Below are 19,360 nucleotides of genomic sequence, written 5' to 3'. Positions count from 1 at the left end.
TCCTGCTGGAGCACCACATGGTTTTCCTTCCCCACTTCCCTGCCAGACTACACCAGCCCCAAGCTAAAGGATAACCAGTAATTATCACTGCACTTACCAGCTAAACGGTTAATTGTTTAGTCATTCACATCCCTACTTCCATGGTGCCAGGATTTTGCACAATGTCTTTACTCCCCATGTCATGGACATATGACATGATATATACATGTTATATGATAAATATTTTAAGGGTATTACTTTTTAAATGGAAAAGTAAAATTGTTAAGTACTGTGAGAAAGTTATTTCTTGCTTAACCTCAGGAAAGATATACACGTAAGATATGCGTATATATAGTTTCAAATTATACAACTTTTATTCAATCATATGGCCAAAGATCACTTTATAGCTGAAGGAAGTCCAGCTAATGCATTAGCTATAGCTCCAGTTTTCCTGGAGCTATTCCAACACCTTGTATTGCATGATTTTCCTCCTTAATATATTTAATGCATTCAGAAATGCATGGCTGAAATCTCTAATGATTGCTTCGGATTAAGTATCAGTAGAAACAAAATCAAATTCTTCCTCATCACAAAAGTTAGGTGAAGTGACTTATGTGAAGAGATAAGAAGGTTTGCTTCAGACTGAACTGTGGACCTCACCGGAAGTGAGACTGCTTTTCATTAGATGTTTAGATGTTTCATGGTATTCCATCCTCCATGTGAAATGTGAAACCATAGATATTAAATCTCTTCCAAGCACTCCTATAATCCAAGGGTTCTCCATAAAATGGAAATTAATTCCTATTAAATCCAGTGAAGGACATCTCTTCCTGACTACGTACCTCAATTAAACAAAGGTCAAATCCTTATTAAACAAAACTCCTATAATAACTGTACAAGCTTTTAAGGATTTAAATACTTTCCTCTTATCTGGAATGTAAGAACACACTGTATACATCAAGATCTTTCAGTTTAATAAATATTTGTGAGTGAATAACTTTAGTTATGAGACAATATCTTATCACATAAGAAAGACTTTTAGGTTGAAATGATCTTCTATTTGATATTAAATGTCCCCCCTTATCTTCTAAATTTGTGTATAATTTTAATCATTATCATCAATTAAAGGATATGGGTGATTTTTTAAATGCCTGCATTCCCTCTTTTAAGAGAAAATCTTTTCTCAAGGCTTTCCATGATAAAACAACAAATATAGCTCTAAAGCCCTAAATATATATATATTTAGAGCTCTAAAGCTCTAAATATAGCTCTGTGCATGTAGCAGGCTAGGTCAAAACTTTCCTGCTTTTCATCAATATTAGTTATTATATGAAGAAAAGCTTCTTCCCCTCTTTTTATTGCATGTATTTTGACCAGGGCTTGTGACCCAACTGTCAGAAGTGATAAATGGCCAGCAATTACCAAAATCATCCATCTGGCTACCACTGGAAACTCCATGAATGTTTGTGGACCATAGAGGAACAGGGCCACAGGGATGGTTATAGTGCCTTAGGTTTCTTACAGCAGTCTTGCCAATAAAGACTGACTTAAGAGGTTTCTTCCCCCAAGCAATGTCCTGTAAACTCAGTGAAATGTAGAGGGCTAGGGCGTGGGCAAGAAATATTTGAATACAGTTAAACTTTGTTTCACCTTTGTCAAACTGGTTTCCACTTCCTATTTGAAAAGAAACATTATACATTACATGAATGATAAATCTTGGAGCATGTAATGAAATTCCTGCTAAAATCTAGTCATGCAAGCCTGAAAACATCTAATACCAACAAGAAATAAGAACCACTACTGTGATTTACATGATAAGAAGAATTCTCCATATCCCCAAAATAATTTTCTTAATTTTATCTAGGCAAAAAGAAGCAACCAGGGACCATATTGTAAAACTCGTAACAAAGATAGTTGCCTATGAGAACCAAAACTTGCACGTAGAAAGGAATCATTGCTTCAGCACATGCAAAATTGTATAGACAGATCAAATTCTTAGGAAACACATATATTTTATGTTAAATACTCACATATCACTGAATTCAGATTATACTACAAAGCAAGTGATTTAATCACACACATGCCATTTTATCTGGCTGTGACTTACATGGTCAGTAAAGCTCTCAGAAGATCATCAGCCACTGGCAATCTGAAGGATTTACAAATTGTTCTGCATTCATCACGAGACAGTAATCCACATCTGCACACAAATACAGAGACATGAAAAAGTGCTTTTTATACTTTCCATCTCTATCCCTATATATCAAAAGTCAGAAGGAGAGGTCCTTCTGGGCCTAGCACTCCATTCGCCTAGCACGGGGCGGGCACTTATTTCAGCTGGAGGGCTGCTTAATAAGTTTTGGAGACCTGTCGAGGGTGACATGGCACCCTCTTGGCAGATGCCCTACCCCCCCCCCCCCCCCGCCACCACTTTGGTAAGTCCCACCCCTAACCCCTGAACTTTCCCACCAGAAGTCCCTCCCTTTGCCCCCAGAAGTACTTCTTTTGGGAAGGGGGTTTGCCATCTTGGAAATGGAAAAAAAGAAACATTTTGTATATTAAAAATCAAATACTGACAATAGCATATTTTAATTTTATTTAAAAAAATATTTTTGTCCTGATTTGTGTGTGTTTGTGTGATGTATATGGAGGTGATTGCATAATAGCTCCAAATAAAGTCTTACTCTTGTATATTGTAAGGGAGCATGGAGGAGTCGGGGGGTATGGAGGGGTGGGTATGTATGTGGGTAGATGTGTATGGGGGGTGTGGGTGGGTATCGCGTTTGTGGGATGTGTGGAGGGGGAGGATGGTTGAGAAGTGTGTAGGAGGTGAATGTGAGGTGTGTAGGGGGTGTGGGTGTGCACGTGGTGGGGTGTGTGCATGTAGCAGTGAGTGGGGCTCCCCCCAGAGGCACATGGGTGTGTGGGGGTACATGTGAGGTTTGTGGGGAAGGGTGTGGGTGGGTACAGTGTGTGTGGGGTGTGTGATTGTGTGTGGGGGAGAGTGTGGTGGGGTTTGCGGGGCAGGGTTTGTGGGTATAGTGGGGTGTGCATGAGAGCCCTGTGCGTGCCCCCGAGCCAGTAATTCCCCACCCTTCAACAGCCCAGAGCCTGCGTGCCCCACAGAGCCTCCCTGCCACTGCCAGTAGCGCACAGCCTCAGTGCGCCCCACACCCACTCTGGACTCACCTCTGCCACAGCGGATCAGCCAGAACCTGGGCACAGCCCTGACCCAGCCCACCCCAGGCCACCCGCCCATGGCACATCCTGCTGCCCCTGGGCATGCAGCACAGCTGGGGCAGCTCCACGGCTAGACTGCCTTTCTAGCCAATGTGGGTGGCAGTGGCTTCTTCTGGCTGGGGCATGGGGCTGGGGCTGGTGGTGGTGGCAGCAGCCAGAAGGAGTTGACTGCCACCTGGGCTGCCTAGAAAGTTGCCCCAGCCCCAATGCATGCCCAGAAGGTGGCAGGATGTGCCATAGTTCAACTGTGCCTGGGCCAGGGGACTGAGGAACCCGCCATGGACTGGACAAAGACCTGCCGCACAGGCCAGATCCAGCCTATGGGTCATATTTTGCCCACCCTTGGCCTAGCATGATTAAAGCACACCAGTTTCTGTAGCCAATGCTACACAAGAAAGATGTAACTAGCACCATGTTCAGACATCTTTGACTCCACAGTCCAAACAACCAGGTACCCATGCATGGCTGGCTTAAGATGGGAAACTTTTGGTTTGTGTCTGGGAGTTCAGCTTAAACTCAAGTTTCTGGAGACAAAATGATATGTCTCAACTGCTCTGCCATTGTAGCCACCTATTTAACAATAAGGGAAAGACAGGGAAGACCCAGAGTGGGATGCAGTAGCATGCTCACATCCCCCTTTTAGACCATGCTGTGGGACTATAGCCAGGGACTTCTTTAAGCCCCAGAAACAGATAAGAATTTCCTCCTCCCTTCCCCTCCATGTTCAGTGGCACCTCCCCTCTCCTCCATTTCCCTCCTTTCCCATTCTCCCCCTGCCTCCTGTTTGCCACTGCTGCTACTTCAGGCTGAGCTTGGTTCCGTATGCAGGCAGTCCTCAGACTTACGACACAACTGGTTCCTGAAAACCGCGTCTTAAGTCAAAACACTGTAATTCAGAAACAATTTCCCCATAGGAAACAATGTTATAAATGGGGGATTGGTTCCTGAACCAAGGCCTGATACCTTTTTTCACCAAAAATAACCCAGAACTTTGTACAGTACTCAATCAACTATATAAAATAAATAATTGTAGCTATATTACTTGTCTATATGTATTTATGTATTTATATTGTAAATAGCAAACATTTATTTGGCAGGACTTCTTTGAGGTGACTTTGCTGGACTTTTTGAAGGGTTCTTGGCTGGAGTCTTCTCAGGAGTCTTGGCTGCAAGTTTTTCTGGAGTCTTGTCTGCTTTCTTAAAGAAAGTGTCCAAGGAGCTTCTTAAAGGAGCTGCCCCGCAGATGGCTCCCAGAGGAGCAGCACCCTGCTTCTCCAGCCACGTGTCTGGAAGGGCATGTGGGGGTGCCATGTGCCCCCAGATCTGCCGCGACTGCAGCCCGCCCCACCCGAATCAGATCCGAGTTCACAAGTTCCCCCCTACCCCATGACAAGTGGTATGAACAGCTGGACGACCTGTGGCTTCTCCCATAGCCACCCAGCTCTGCCTGTTTCTCCCCAGCGGGGGCAGCTGGGGGAGCAGACAGACGAGCCTTGGGAGAAGCTGCAGCCACCTGGCTGCTCCCCTGGCTCTTCTGCCAGGGCGAGGCAGGCAGAGCTGGATGGCTGCAACTTCTCCCAAGATCCGCCCGGCTCTGCCTGCCTCGCTCCTGTGGGGGCAGCCGGGGAAGCAGCCAGACAAGCTGCAGCTTCTCCTGCTGCCACCTGCCTCTATTTGCCTCTCCCCCAGTGGGGGCATCCAGGTAAGCAGCCAGATGAGTCACAGCTTCTACCGCTGCCCATAGCCCCTGGTTGCAGAACCCAGTGCAGCCCTGGCTTGGTAGTGCTTGCCCCAGCCCCAGCCCCTCCTTCACCACAGGGGCCCTGATCTGCTCCCCCATGGCCCTTCTCTTCCCCTTCCCCTTCCACTGACAGACCTGTCTCTGGCATCCAGCATTGTAAAGTTGAAACGTGGGTCAGAACTTCAAACCCTGGGTGTCAATTTACAAACATTGGCACTGCAGATCATCGGACTTCAAACGGTCATAAGTCAAGAACTACCTGTACAGCCTGGTTAAAGGGGGCAGGACTGGCTCTAGAGCTCCCCCTGCCCTTTGGTCAGCCAGGGACAGCAAGAATTGTGGCAGTGCAGGTGGGGGAGGCAAGGAATAGGAGGGTAGGGGAGGTGCCCCATAGCATGGATTCTTATTTGATTGGGGAATTTAAAACTGTCCTTGGCTGCAGCTACTACAGCATGTACTGCCCAGCAGGGTGTAGGGGGAAACTAGGAGTGGGGATGCCACCACCCCTGCAGCTCTTGTTGCTGCTCTTCCCCCTTCACAAAATCCTGGATTGCCCATGACAAGAAAGTTTATATTTTGGTTACATTAATTTTTGAATAAGGAAATACTATAAAGCTTGTGGAAACTTAAGGGTGAAAATGAAAATCAGATTTCATAAAACCTCTCTTGTACTAAATAGCCAAAATGTCAACACTTTGCACATAATTTCCTACCACTGTCTAATAGAGGTATTGGTCTATGAGGCCAATAGAGGTGTTTAATAGAGGTAATATATTTACAGATTTTAATACTAAACACATTATCTCATAAAACTAAAAAGAAAAAGCAATATAAAAGTGGCAATTTTAAATTAACTACAAATCTTGGGGGCGGGGGGGAAGGGGTGCTATGATTTATTTTTTAATGGAGGAGGAAAAATAGTTGTTTCACAGTGAGTTGGCCAGAAATTTAATTATTTCATAGTCAATCCCATATAGAAGGAATAGTAAAAATCCATAAGCAAATTAAAAATTAAAAAAAGGAAACAGGATTGCTTTTCTGTTCCCATCTATCCTCAAATGCTGAGAGGCTCATATCAGGGGCCAAATTTCAAGCTGCTGAATGCACCAATGTAAATTGCTGAGAGAAAGGCTTTCCAGTGGATGTTTTCCAAACTGTAAACCAGTTAAGAAAGAAAGGCTGTGTGTGTCAATTATTAGCTTGGAACAGATATAGAAAACTTACTTTTTGCAGTCATTGTACACAAAGGTGGCAAAGAGTTGTCGAAAATTCTCAAAGGTATTTTTCTTCAGCTGTTCTTGAACTACTGCGAGAAGGAAGTTGACGTCCATTTCAGCGTCATCTCGCACGCTGTAGTAACGCCCGATAGTCATAATTTCATGTTCTGACAATTTCCCATTGGTGATATTCACCATCAGATTTCTGTTTGCAAAAAAACCAAAAAAAACCCAATTGAAAAGCCAGTATCAATCTTAAGTGTAATTTGAGTTCTGAGAGATTAGATGCAGTAGTATACTCAACATAAAATGCTGGCATAAAGTCCATATATTTTAACATGGAATTCAACATTATGCAAGAAAGTGTTTTGGAAATTACCCAATTGTTTGCAGCATGGGGAGAAAATTAGACCAAAACCCAGGGGGAAAAAACCAAGTCAGGTAACCGGTTCCGAGTCAACCGGAGGCTCAGTCCTCCAGAGACACTGTGGCACACTGCCAGAGCATCTCTATGATTGGCCCTTTTCCCACTTCCATGCTGGGCAGGCAGCAGTGCAAGCTGCAGGAACCCGGACCCAGTTTTTGCCAGGTAAGCAGGGGGTTGGGGTGCTGGAGGAGGGGGGAGGGGACCTCAGGAGGACAGAGACAGCAGGGGAACAAGCAAGGGGATGGAGACAGCCCTGGAGGCATTCCCCTGCTGTCCCCTGCTCTCCTGAGGCTGGAGACAAGCAGGAGAGGGAGCAGGTGGCTGGAGACAGCCCTGGAGACATCCCCCTGCTGGCTCCAGCCCTTTGCTCCTTCCCCTTCTCCCTCGAGGCTGGAGACAAGCAGGGGAAGAAGCAGAGGGCTGGAGACAGCCCTGGAGACATCCCCCTACTGGCTCCAGCCTCCTGCTTCTTCCCCTGCTTGTCTCCAGCCTTGGGAGGGCAGGGGACAGCAGGGGAATGCCTCCGGGGCCATCTCCAGCCACCTGCTCGTTCCCCTGGTTGTCTCCAGCCTTTGGGGGAGCAGGGGAAGAAGCAGGGGGTTGGAGACAGCAGGGGAATGTCTTCCGGGCTGTCTCTAGCCCCCTGCTTCTTCCCCTGCTTGCCTCCAGCCTTTGGAGAGCAAGGAACAGCAGGGGAATGTCTCCAGGGCTGTCTCCAGCTCCCTGCTCATTTCCCTGCTGTCTGCAGCCTCCTGAGGAGAGCTCCTTTCCAAAGTGGAAAGGATAGACAAGAGTACCACAAAGTATCATTTGAGGACAAGACAAAATGCCTTTTTAGCTCCTGAAGAGATTAATTTGTTTAGTTAATTAAAAGAAAATCAACAGTTAGCTTTATTACTGTGTACATATAGGTTCACCGGGAGAGAATACCAGGTACCAAAGAGTTCTTAAACCTAGCAGAGAAAGACATGACAAGAACCAGTAGCTGCAAGTTCAAGTAAAAAATGAAGCATACATGTTTAAAAGTGATGATGATTAACAACTGCCAAAATAGTTCATTTTCTGTCTTGTGAAGTCTTTAAATCAAGACTGGATGTCTTTCTAGAAGATTTACTTTAGTTAAATACAAGTTATAGAATGAAATACAGAAAAATCTGGATGAAATTCTCTGGCCTAGGTTATAGGATGTTACTCTCAATGATATACAAAAACATATCTAATCCACTGTCTTTTATTGTAGTGCTGTCTGTTCTGAGAGTCTCCTATAAAGATGTGAAATAGTATTCCTGATTGATACATACATGTTGTTTGGAGTCAGTAGCTGGCCGGAACACCTTTTCTTAGGCAACAGGAGAGAGGAAAGACTTTTGTTTCATTCTAGGTACCTTGGTAACCAATAGCATTGAAGATCTGGCAGCAGGGTCTTCACGGTAGTCTACATAAGTCTACTTGTGCCCCAGGATTCACTGGGACACAAGCATATTCACTGTCTGCTACCTGAACTAGCTAGATTAAAACTAATTTGGGCATGGTTGCACATAATACATTGACACCACCAATTGCAATGTTAATACAACCTGTTTATCAGTGACAGGTACCAGGCATAAATATTGCTAATAACCAGGGATCCTGGTTATCTCTGATTTTTCAAAATCCCCAATTTTTGGATTAAAAAAGGTAACACAAAATTTTTCTGTGATTAAAATGAAATACCACTATTATATACATGTTTTTCCACAATTAAAATGAAACAATGAAGCTCCTGAGGTCAAGTAACCCAGAGTTGCTGGCTAGGGCAGGTTTTTGTACTGCTGGGGCCAGGACAGGGCAGCTTTTCATACTGCTGGGGACAACACAGGTGCTGGTCCCGGGCTCTAGCTCCCCCTGGTTGCAGATCGGGGAGGAGCCAGGCAGGGTTATTTTGCCCCAAGTGGCACAATTTGCTCCACAGCAAAGTGCACATCCGAGTACATGCGCTGAGACAAAAAGCCCCGGCTCAAATTTGCACCGCTCCTATTTGAGCTGCTGCAAGCACATGTTTGCATGTCTGGACACACCCAGAAGGGGCTAGCATCCCTGCAGTTTTCACCCCCCTGTGTCTTAACACACACACAGTGTCACCCATGTCATGAGTTTTGCTTGTCAGCAGTTTGAGGTGCAGTTTCCCAGAAACCCCTCCACCTATCTCCTTGAAACTTGGCAGGTTTTGTAACTTCAGCAAGAGCTACCACCCCTCACAGAACACTTCACAGAACAGTATCAGTGAAGTCAAAGGTAGCCCTATCCTAGCAGCTTTGGCTGGCAGAAGATGAGCAAAAAGAATTCTGACCGAGAGGTGGCAGCAAATTCTACCCTGATTTCCCAATGTGAGCTCTCCTGGGAAAAAAGAGGAACACTGTGGGTATGTCTACACAAGATGCTTACTGCTAAGTTGACTAATTAGTTGCACAGTAAACATCTCAATGTTTGCACGTGCCCCTATCATGCCAGAGTAAATTGATCTTTTCTGCAGCAGGATAGTATTTGTATACAAATACCGTATAATTAATACTTGTATTTACAAATACTATCCTGCTGCAGAGCAAAATATTCTGCAGCAGTGCACATGTAGACGCTGCTCTGGCTGGCTGGGGCATGAGGGTGCTTCAGTGTGGGGCCTGCCTACTGGCTAGCCCCATGCTGAAGCACCCTTGTGCCCCAGCCAGCCCCTCCACAGTCCCCTCCACAGCTGGGGGGAGCAGCAGGCCTGGGCTGACAGGCTGACCCTCCCCTCCCCCTCCCCCAGGCACTGTTTGAACATGTGCCCAGGAGCAATAAACTCTGAAGCAATAAGCTCATTGAGAACATCAGTTGACTGGTGCCCGTCCAGCTGATGAAGAATCACCTCTGAGTTGTAGGGCAGTCCTCATGGACAGCCTGAACATGCGAGTCCCATGGACCTGTGTTGCATTGTCCATAAAAATCAGGCAGAGCCTAAAGAGAAGGGAATGAATGCTCCTCATTTGGTCCTCATAGAGCAAGGCTGGCACTTAGTTAGTAGCTGATCAAGCTGACTGCTGCCAATAAAATTTTGTTATTTGTTACAAATAACTGTGTGGGAGTGATTCGGAAGTGAATTCCTGCCTCCCTGATAGCAGAGGTCTTTACAAAGGGATACCCCAACTGACAGGAGATAGGTCTTAACATATGCAAGTGTAAATTCAGAATGATCACAACAACTTTTTAAAAAATGTTTTAAGCCTGCCTGGTCTTTGAGGTAGAGACTGTATCATCTCTGATGTTTAAAAAGCTTTGAATGCACTTTGGTGCTACCACAATACAAAGAATAAGAAAATAAAAACATCACCAAGGAAGCAGAGAGGTATGCAAAGAACTGCAGGAAACAGCTTTCCCAGCCTTCAGAGACAGAACTGACCTGAGACACAGACCTGTTACTAATGCAGATTTTTATAGAACTTCTTGGTAAATGGCTAAACAAATTGCAAATACACTTAATAGGATTTGTTTTAAAAGCAAAAATCAAAATAATTTAAACAGATGTATACAGCATAGCCAAAATTAGGTTAACTGCCTATAACACTTCCATCTTTTTTCAATATATCACAGTGCTAAGAAACTTCATCCTAATCATTTGAGACAGTTGGAGTTCAGTTGGATTCAGCTGAAATGTCCTTAATACAGGACACTGACCTCTACATACACATTTGGAGGAAATTGTCAGTGATGCACAGGGCTTTGCCCCAATGCTCCCAATTTGCTGGCAGTCAAATAAGGACATTATTACTCAGTTGTACAGTAGCACTTCTCCCACAGAAACAAGACCACCAGAAAATCGAGTCTTTTGTTTTGTTGGGGTTTTTTTATTCAGCTTTGCCCAAATAAAAATGTTAAACCAAAATATGAAATATATGTAAATTGTCAGAGCAATTCACCGAAGGATACTGAACACAGTACATCATCTACCTTGAGTTGATGCACTTTAGGCAGGACTTAGATTAAGTAAAACAGAAAAGGTTTGGAGAAATGTGGCTTCAAAAGGATACAGCAGCTGTTAGGCTGTAAGTGTTACATCTGCATGAGCCTGTAGCAATACAAGTAAGCCCCAACTTTGACCCTGGGTCAAACAGAGTTAAAGTTGGATTGGTTGTGCTACAGAACCAGAAATGCCCTTATTTACATTGACTGGAGATGAATGTGAGAAGACAACAAGTTACAGAGGTCTAGATAAATCTTATTTTCAGAAACATACAAACTTAGCGTTTGAATCTAAGTAAGTGTCCATAAGGAAATATTGTAATTTCCCTTATCATTTGATTTTAATAGGACACAGGGAACCCATTCAAAATTGAAACTCCTTCTGCTGCTCATTATCCAATCACAGGGCACAGCTACATGAGACATTTACTTCAGAACTGCCTAATTATCTCCGCAGTAAACATCTCAGCATCTACACATGTGGCCCTATTAGGCTGCAGGAAACAAATAAACTCTGCAGCAGGATAGTACCTGTACAAGTACTATTCTGCTGCAGAAATTTTTCATGTGCAGCAGCACATGTGTAGATGTTGACCCGGCTGGCTGGGGCACAAGGGTACTTCAGTGCGAGGGTTGCCTGCCGGCTAGCCCTGCACTGGAGTACCCATGTGCCCCAGCCAGCCCCTCAGCACAATGTTGAGCCAGAGCAGAGCAGCCCTAGGCTGGCAGCTGGCCCGCTCGGCCCCCTGCCAGCTGGGACTGCTCTGACCCAGCTCAACTTGCTGCTGTCCCAGGCACACATGTAAACACGGTGCCTGGGAGCAATAAACTCTGGCACAATGTGCACCAGAGTCTATGGTGTCACATTAATATGCACATGTAGATGTGCCCACAGAGCACAAGATGAGGCTTGCAATGTAAAACCTGTACCCTTCAAAGACTTAAGCACATACATGTATAGTCCTCTTGACTTCAGCATATCTATTTATATGCATAACTTTCTATCCATACATAGATCTTTAAGAATTAGGATCTAACTAATCTGTCTATGTATTTTTCCTCAACTCAGAGTCAACGCACCAAAGATTTCTTCAGCTACAATTATTTTCTTTTTTGGCATTTAAGGGGCTTCCTAAAAACCTAATTTTCTTTTCTTTTTATTTTTTTCAATTCTATCAGGAATCAAAAAACTTGCAAAATGATTTTGGAGGGGAAAGGGAAAAAATTGCAATTAACTGATCAAGAAAACTTTCAAAATATTGGGGTAGCAGACATTTTGGATGGCGGGATTAAGACTCAAAAGGACCTTGATAAATCGGAGACAAAATTAATCTGATGAAATTAAGTAAGGACAAGAAAAAAGTATTTCACTTACGATGGGAAAAATAAGTGTAGAAAAAGTGTGTGTGGGGCGGGGGGGACTAACTAAGCTGCAGCACTACAGAAAAGGACTTGGGGACAGCAAGTTGAATACAGGTCAACCATATGCTATTGCGAAGTCCATACCATACTGGGACATAGTAACAGGAGTGTTACAAGCAAATGATAGGACATGAGTCTTTCTCTATTCAACACTGGTGAGCACTCACCTGAAATACTGTGTCCAGTTCTGGGCATCACACTTCAAGAAAGATATAGATACACTGGAAAGGGTTCAGCACAGAGTAACACATGTGATTAAAGGTCTAGGAAATATGACTAACAAGCAAAGAACACAAGAACTAAGATTACTTGTTCTGGAGAAGAGAAGATTGATGGAAGGATTTGATAACAGTGTTCAAATACCTGAAGGCTGATTATTAAGGGGGATGGTATTAGACTGTTCTCTGTGGCCACAGGGGACAGAAAAGGATAAGGAATAACAATCTTAAACTGCAACAAAGGAAATTTAGGTTGATTAGAAAGAACTTTCTAAACAACTTAATTAAGTACTGGAGTAGATTACCTAGGCTAGGGTCTCCATCATGGAAAGTTTCTAAGAGCAGGTTAGACAAGCACTTAGATGAGATGGGGGCTGGACTTTTCCTGCCTTATTTTTCTGTAATTCTAAGATGGATGAAAGAGCACTATCTTTACTAAACCCACATGGTTTCTCTTTTGTTTCTCACAGGAAATGGCCTTGTCAGTCTGCTTCTGATGAGCAGAAGCCAAGATCAGACTGTGTAAGATATGGGTGTTTACAAATTCCATTCAATGTATCTATTTTCCTTCTTTAACAAATATTTTCAATAGCTTTTCAATCATATCTTGTCAGATAATTTCTGTATATGCCATTTACTTATTTCCTGGTTTCTATGTGGTGTGATTTGGGTTTTGTAAATAGTATAACTGAATGCTATAATTGCTGTAATTATAGTTCTGCTTCATTGCATCACATTTGAGCATGGATCTTCTAAGTGTAACTTGAGGAAAATTATATAGGCAGACTGGAATATACTTAAATTGCAAACTTTGCATGACATAGTGAATCTTTGGTCTCATTCCAAGACAAGCCAAAGAGACTGTCATACTGGGGTGCAAATGTAAGTGTCCCTTACAGCTCATGCAGGTGTTGCCTATACTAAAAACGTGTATTTTTAATTGCCTATAATCTATGAACTGCCAAGAAAGAGTAAAAATACTAATTTACTAGAGAAGAAAATAAGAAAAGAAAAAATAAGTGTGTTCCTTCGGGAGGTGGGGAGGGGGAAGAAAGGAAGGAAAAATCCTCTTTGACTTGTGGAACCAGAGGTTTTCTGTAGGCTTTGACAAAAAAACAAAACAAAACCCACCAGTTGTTGCCCTCATTCTCAGAAATATTTCTGTGCAGTTCTATAGTAATTCAAATATTGCAATTGGCAATAAAAGATCATTGTTATGATATTTCAAACTGCTTGCTCTCCTGTTTATAAAGCATAGTACAAACATGAATAAAATAATAATTAATGCATACTATGAATAAGATTGACCACCACAGGAAAGCACAAACATCCAATGTTACCTAGGTGCAAATCCTGCTCTTGCTGATGTTGACACTTCTTGAAAGAATTAATGGGATTCCCCTGACAAGAGGGCATGAAATGCCAGATGTAGGTGGCACACATGCTTTTAGGCAGAGCTGAGCTCCACTGCAGCCCACTGCATCTAGGAGACAAGAGGGGTTGTGCCTGTGATGTCAGATCTACTGCTACGTAGATCCTCTTTCATGAATGGGTCTCACTAGGACTAAGGCTGTTGCATCTTCACTGACAAAAGACTGTTTTCAGATTAGCTACACTGCATCTCACTTTCCACCTTGGTCAGAACAGCACTCTACAAAACTGCATTTTTGCTGTTCAGAACTGTCTAGAATTTAAGTTTGAAAGAATAGAGTAAGCAGATGTGTAACCAAGGGCACCTGCTAAAATAAAACTTTTCCCAACTATATGTAAGCACAGCCAGACTTTCTAAAAGCCTGCCTTACCAATTTCGTAAAGTAAGTGCTTGAGAGTTAGGCCTGTTATCACTGAGTGAAAGAGTAAAGTTGGTCAGATGATTAGTTCATAATTTGGTTCACAATAATTCATGATCAAGTTACCTAATTCAAGAAATCCTATGCCCATGAAGCCAAACTTTTTCTCAAATAATACAGGGTTTTTCAACGTCTATACCAACTTAGTTTTCTTACCGAAGCAACAATGCCTACCTATCTCAATGTACTTAATATTTTAACATCTTGTAGATGAACACCTCTTAGATCTTAATAAAATCTCCAATTTATCTATAAGTAACTTGGACAAAAAATGCCAGCAGCACTGTCTTCTAGAGAATCTTATCTCACTAGCTGCACATATTTTCATGTCTGAAGGTGGGTTTCTGTACTCATTGATTCTTCCACTTTGATGGGTTACAAGGATCTGTTCTTGTTCCTTTTTTGTTCTTCTATATATTCTGAGATATTCCAACAGTAGGTTCCACCTCTCTACTTTCTTACATGAATGTCACACAATGGTGCATCTATGCATCTCCCATCTACCCACCTGTCCTAAGTGCAACAGCTTACTTTTACATCATCATATACTATAACCAAATGTGTCAAAACTGAAGTCCTCCTAGATAAAACCTCCCCTGTTCCATACTGTTTTGTCTATATTTACATATTACTAAGACCTTCACTTTATCCTCAAAGCCAGAAGTCTTGGAGTTTGTCTACATTGTAAACTTAATTTTTTTCCCCTCCAAGAATGCTTTGCTTATAAAGTTGCCCATTACCATATCTGGATCATTACCAAGATTCAGATTACTATTAACACAGTTTCTGCTGAAATCCTCATTCATGCTATAACCACTATTTGTCTTAGCTACCATATTCCCATCTTTCAAAGACTTCCTATTCTCTGGGCACATCTACAAATTCATTAATGTGCCTTAGATACTGCACATTTAGTTTAGTACTTCCTTAATAAAGTACTAACTAAATGTACAGCACCTCAAGTTACTGCGCAATAGCACTGGCTCACGGCTATTTAGTGACACTTACTGCACATTCGCCTAATAACACCCCGCAGTAAGCTATTAGCATGGTTTTTGCTGTGACACTCTACTGCACAGTGTTATTAGGCTAATGCACAGTAAGCATCTTGTATAGACATGCCCTCTTTGTCCTATACCTCAAAGGGTCTTCAGTCCCAACAACAGGCTAACTTCTTGTCCACAGAACCAAGGGTGCTGACAGAAGTGCAGCTCCCCAGTGTAACTGAGAACGCTTTGCAGGAAGCGTTTTGAGTTACAACAGTCCCCTGGACCAAACAGAAGTTCACTGTTGGTTCCAGCGGGGAGGGAAATCTAGCTACTGGCTGAGAGCCTGTAGCTGGTTTCCCCTAGCAATAACCCCTGCTCCCTCCTAGCCCAAACTGTTTTCAGAATGGGAGGGGGAGAAAGGGAGCACAGAGAGCTTATTCTAGGGGTTCTTCAGCCAGTGCTGGAGGGTGGGGTGAATGAATTGTAGCTCCCCCACCTCAGGGGGATGTCCAGTACACCTGCCCACCCTCCAGAGGGGGTTGAAACCCCCCCAGATCAAACTCCCTCCACTCCCTTTCCCCCTTCCTATTCTGAAAACAGTGACAGTCTGGGAGGCAGCTCAGACACAAGTTACAGAAGATGCTATGTTTTGAAATGTCTTCATCTGAGCCCTTATGCAATGGCAATTCAGATCAAAACAATATAGATATATAGATATATAGATATAGAGAGAGAGAGAGATCTGTATCTATATATATATTAGTGGTCTTTTGTTCTAATTGTGGAAGAACATGGATTTTGGGGTATTATAAAGAGTGAATTTGTGATTTTTCTATCAGAGATGTTGCAGTTTTTAAATAGGGAACGCTAGAATACCTGCTAGTCAGGCAGGTAGAAGGACCCAGGCAGATGAGCCTGCTCAGGGCTGGCACCTGGGACCCAACTGGAGATGGCTGACCTCCTGGCCACTTGGGGCCAGGAGGACATGCTTTGACAGTTCAAAGCAGGCCACCACACTGAGAACATCTGGGCAATAGCTGCCCAGATGGCAGGGTGGTGGCACACATGGCAGCAGTGCCGCACAAAGGCCAACTGTGCAGCCACAGCCCACTGGCAACTGGCCCAGAGGTGCAGATGCCTCTGCTGCAGCCACGCAGTCCCCATCCAGGTCTGGCAGGAGCGAAGCCTTGGAGCCACATGCTTTTGTATGTGGTAGCAGGTCATAGCCAGGCAGCAGCCCCCACTGCCAGACTGCTGCAGTGGGTAGAGGGTGCAGGAAACTCTCAGTTAAGGCTGCTTCAGCAGTCCAGCTGGCACAAGGAGCTAGTGTCCCTAGATACCAATACACACACACACACACACACACACACACACAGAAAGAGATCAATTGGATGATGCTTTATTGCTATATTTACAATGTTAAGCAGTTTGGAAGCCTACCAGTGTCTCTATCATCGTAATAAAATAAGTTCTAAATATCTATGTTTTGAAGTTTGCTTTTGGTTTTTTTTATCATAGAACAATTAGAGCTCCCCTGACCCCTTCTGATATTCCCTATTTGAAAACTGAAAAACCCCTGATAAAAAAATCCCAAAGTCACTCTGTAAAATACCCCCAAATCCATGTTCTTCCACAATTAAAACAAAAGACCACTCTACATATATATATAGAGAGAGAGAGAGAGAGACAGAGACAGAGAGAGAGACAGAGAGAGCAAGAGACAGAGATCAGTTGGGCAATGTTTTATTGATATATCTACAGTGTTAAAGAAATATGGAAGCCTATCAGCATCTCTATCATCATAATAAAATTAATTCTAAATACCTATATGTTTTCCTGTTTGCCTTTGGTTTTCTTACCATAGAGCACTTAGAGCTCTACCTGACATCTTCACTAACCAGGATGTGGGGACAGGTGCCCCTGCAGCCACAGCTTCTGCCAGCAGGTCTCAATTTGTCTGGCAGCTGGGCATGCTGGGTGTGTGATGGGGGGATGCGGGGTTTGCAAGTGCAGGGTGGAAAAGGGTGTGGAGAGATGCAGGTGGGTGTGTGCGGGAGGGGGCGTGGGGACTGTGGGGGACTGTGGGTGTGGGGGGACTGTGGGGAGTGCTGCTTAGGAGGGGTGGGTCCCCTGCCCCCCCACAGGGTGCAGCCCCCCTGCACAGCATATGGACTGCCCCCCCCGAAAGTGCCCTGATGCGCCCCTCCACAGCAACAGCAGCCATTGAGGCACTTGGGGCCCTCCAGGCAAAGCCCCACCACAGCCTGGGGCAATGCAGCTCGGCCCCAGCCACCTGGCACCCAGCACTGCCTGTGCCAAATCACATGGGCCCGGCCCAGCTCAGCACAGAGCTGTGTGCCTTTAGGCAGCTCTAGGCCGCTTGGGCTATCACCCAGGGCCCCATGCCACTTGCGGGGACCACGTGTTGTGCCAGGCTGGGTCTTGTATGCATGAACCCAGTGCACCATCAGGCCAGGTCAGTTCCATGCACACGGGACCTAGCTGGGCACGACAGGAGGTTCCCGTGAGCAGTGCAGGGCCCCGGTTATCAGCCCAAGTGGGCCAGAGCTGCCCAAAGGTGCATGGCCCTGTGCTGACCTTCCCCGGGCCCCTGCAATATAGGCACAGGCAGCACTGGATGCCAGGTGGCTGTGGCCAAGCCACTCTGCCCTGTGCTGCAGGGGGGCTTTACCAGGAGGGCCCCAAGCACCCCAATGGCTGCTGCTGCTGTGGGGGGGGTGCTGTGGGCTGTGCAGGGGGGCAGGCAGGGGACCCACCCCTCCTGAGCAGCCTCCCACCTACACCCACAGTCCCCTGCACCCCCATAGCTCCCCCCCGCTTCAGTCCCCCCTACTGCCAGTCCCTTACTTAACTCAGATGGCGCCGGGATCCATGCAGCCTGCACTGCACCAGGCTGCCCCACACGTGGAGGCAGCGTGCTTCAGCACCAAGGCAAAGGGCAGCCATAGAAATGCTCTGGTCAGGTACCAGAGCATCTTTTAGGAGGACCCCAGCCTCCAGTTGCCTCAGTGTTCCTGAACAGGGCTCAAGATAAGTCTCCTAATGGGATCTTAGATGGGCATCAGATGGACACCAGCCCACCAACTGTCGACACTGACTTGGTGCCGAGTCACTTGGATAGACTGGATGTGTTCAAGTCAGCAGGCCCAGATGAGCTACATCCGAGAGTACTGAAGGAATTGGCCGGTGTCACAGCAGAACCACTGGCACAGCTGTTTGAGCACTTGTGGTGCTCGGGTCAGGTTCCGGAGGAGTGGAAAGGGGCCAGTGTGGTCCCTATTTTCAAGAAGGGGAGGAAGGAGGATCTGAGTAATTATAGGCCAGCCAGTCTCGCCTCCATCCTTGGAAAAGTCTTTGAAAAGATTATGAAGGATCATATTTGTGCGAGTCCAGTGGGAAAAATCATGCAGCAGGGAAACCCGCATGGATTTGCAGAAGGTAGATCATGCCTGACCAATCTTGTTTCGTTTTATGACATGGTCACAAAATGCTTAGACACAGGAGTAGAGGTGGATGTCGTTTTCTTGGACTTTAGCAAGGTCTTCGATACGGTATCTCATCCTATTCTCATAAATAAATTAAGAGGCTGTGACATAGATGTTTACACAGTCCAGTGGGTGGCAAATTGGCTTAGCAGTTGCACCCAGAGAGTGGTAGTAGATGGGTTGGTATCGACCTGGAAGGACGTGGGTCCTGCAGGGTTCAGTCCTTGGGCCTGTACTCTTCAATATCTTCATCAGTGACTTGGATGTGGGTGTAAAGTGAACTCTGTCCAAGTTTGCGGACGATACTAAATTGTGGGGTGAAGTGCACACTCTGGAGGGTAGAGAACAATTGCAGGCAGACCTGGACAGGTTAGAAAAGTGGGCAGTACACAATAGGATGCAGTGCAACAAGGACAAATGCAGAGTGCAGCACACCTACTGGCTGGGAAGTGACCCTCTCAGCAGCACAGAAGCGGAAAGGGATCTCGGAGTCATAGTGGACTCCAAGACGAACATGAGTTGTCAGTGTGATGAAATCATCAGCAAAGCTAACTGCACTTTATCATGCATCAGCAGATGTATGACAAATAGATTCACGGAGGTGACACTTCCCCTCTATGCAGCATTGGTCAGACCGCAGTTGGAGTACTGAGTCCAGTTTTGGGTGCCGTACTTCCAGAAGGATGTTGATAGACTCAAGAGAGTCCAGAGGAGGGCCACTCGTATGGTCAGGGGCTTACACGACAAGCCCTATGAGGAGAGACTGAGGGACCTGGACCTCTTCAGCCTCTGGAAG

The 19,360-nt window shown here is 45.0% G+C and overlaps 1 protein-coding gene across 1 annotated transcript in view; it reads right to left on the bottom strand.

Annotated features, from left to right (window-relative positions):
- EFHC2 (EF-hand domain containing 2) overlaps nucleotides 1–19,360 on the bottom strand; it is a 99,292-nt gene that overhangs the window by 11,601 nt on the left and 68,331 nt on the right. Inside the window, exons 12-13 of the mRNA XM_025205326.1 lie at nucleotides 6,185–6,382; nucleotides 2,087–2,179 (exon numbers count right to left, since the gene is read on the bottom strand). Coding sequence (XP_025061111.1) covers nucleotides 2,087–2,179; nucleotides 6,185–6,382 — 291 coding nt within the window. The remainder of the gene's footprint in view (nucleotides 1–2,086; nucleotides 2,180–6,184; nucleotides 6,383–19,360) is intronic.

The sequence above is a fragment of the Alligator sinensis genome, unplaced genomic scaffold (assembly GCF_000455745.1).
Source record: "Alligator sinensis unplaced genomic scaffold, ASM45574v1 scaffold243_1, whole genome shotgun sequence".
Classification (NCBI taxonomy): domain Eukaryota; kingdom Metazoa; phylum Chordata; order Crocodylia; family Alligatoridae; genus Alligator; species Alligator sinensis.
The sequence above is the reverse complement of the archived record's forward strand: the minus strand, read 5'-3'. Positions and strand labels throughout refer to the sequence as shown.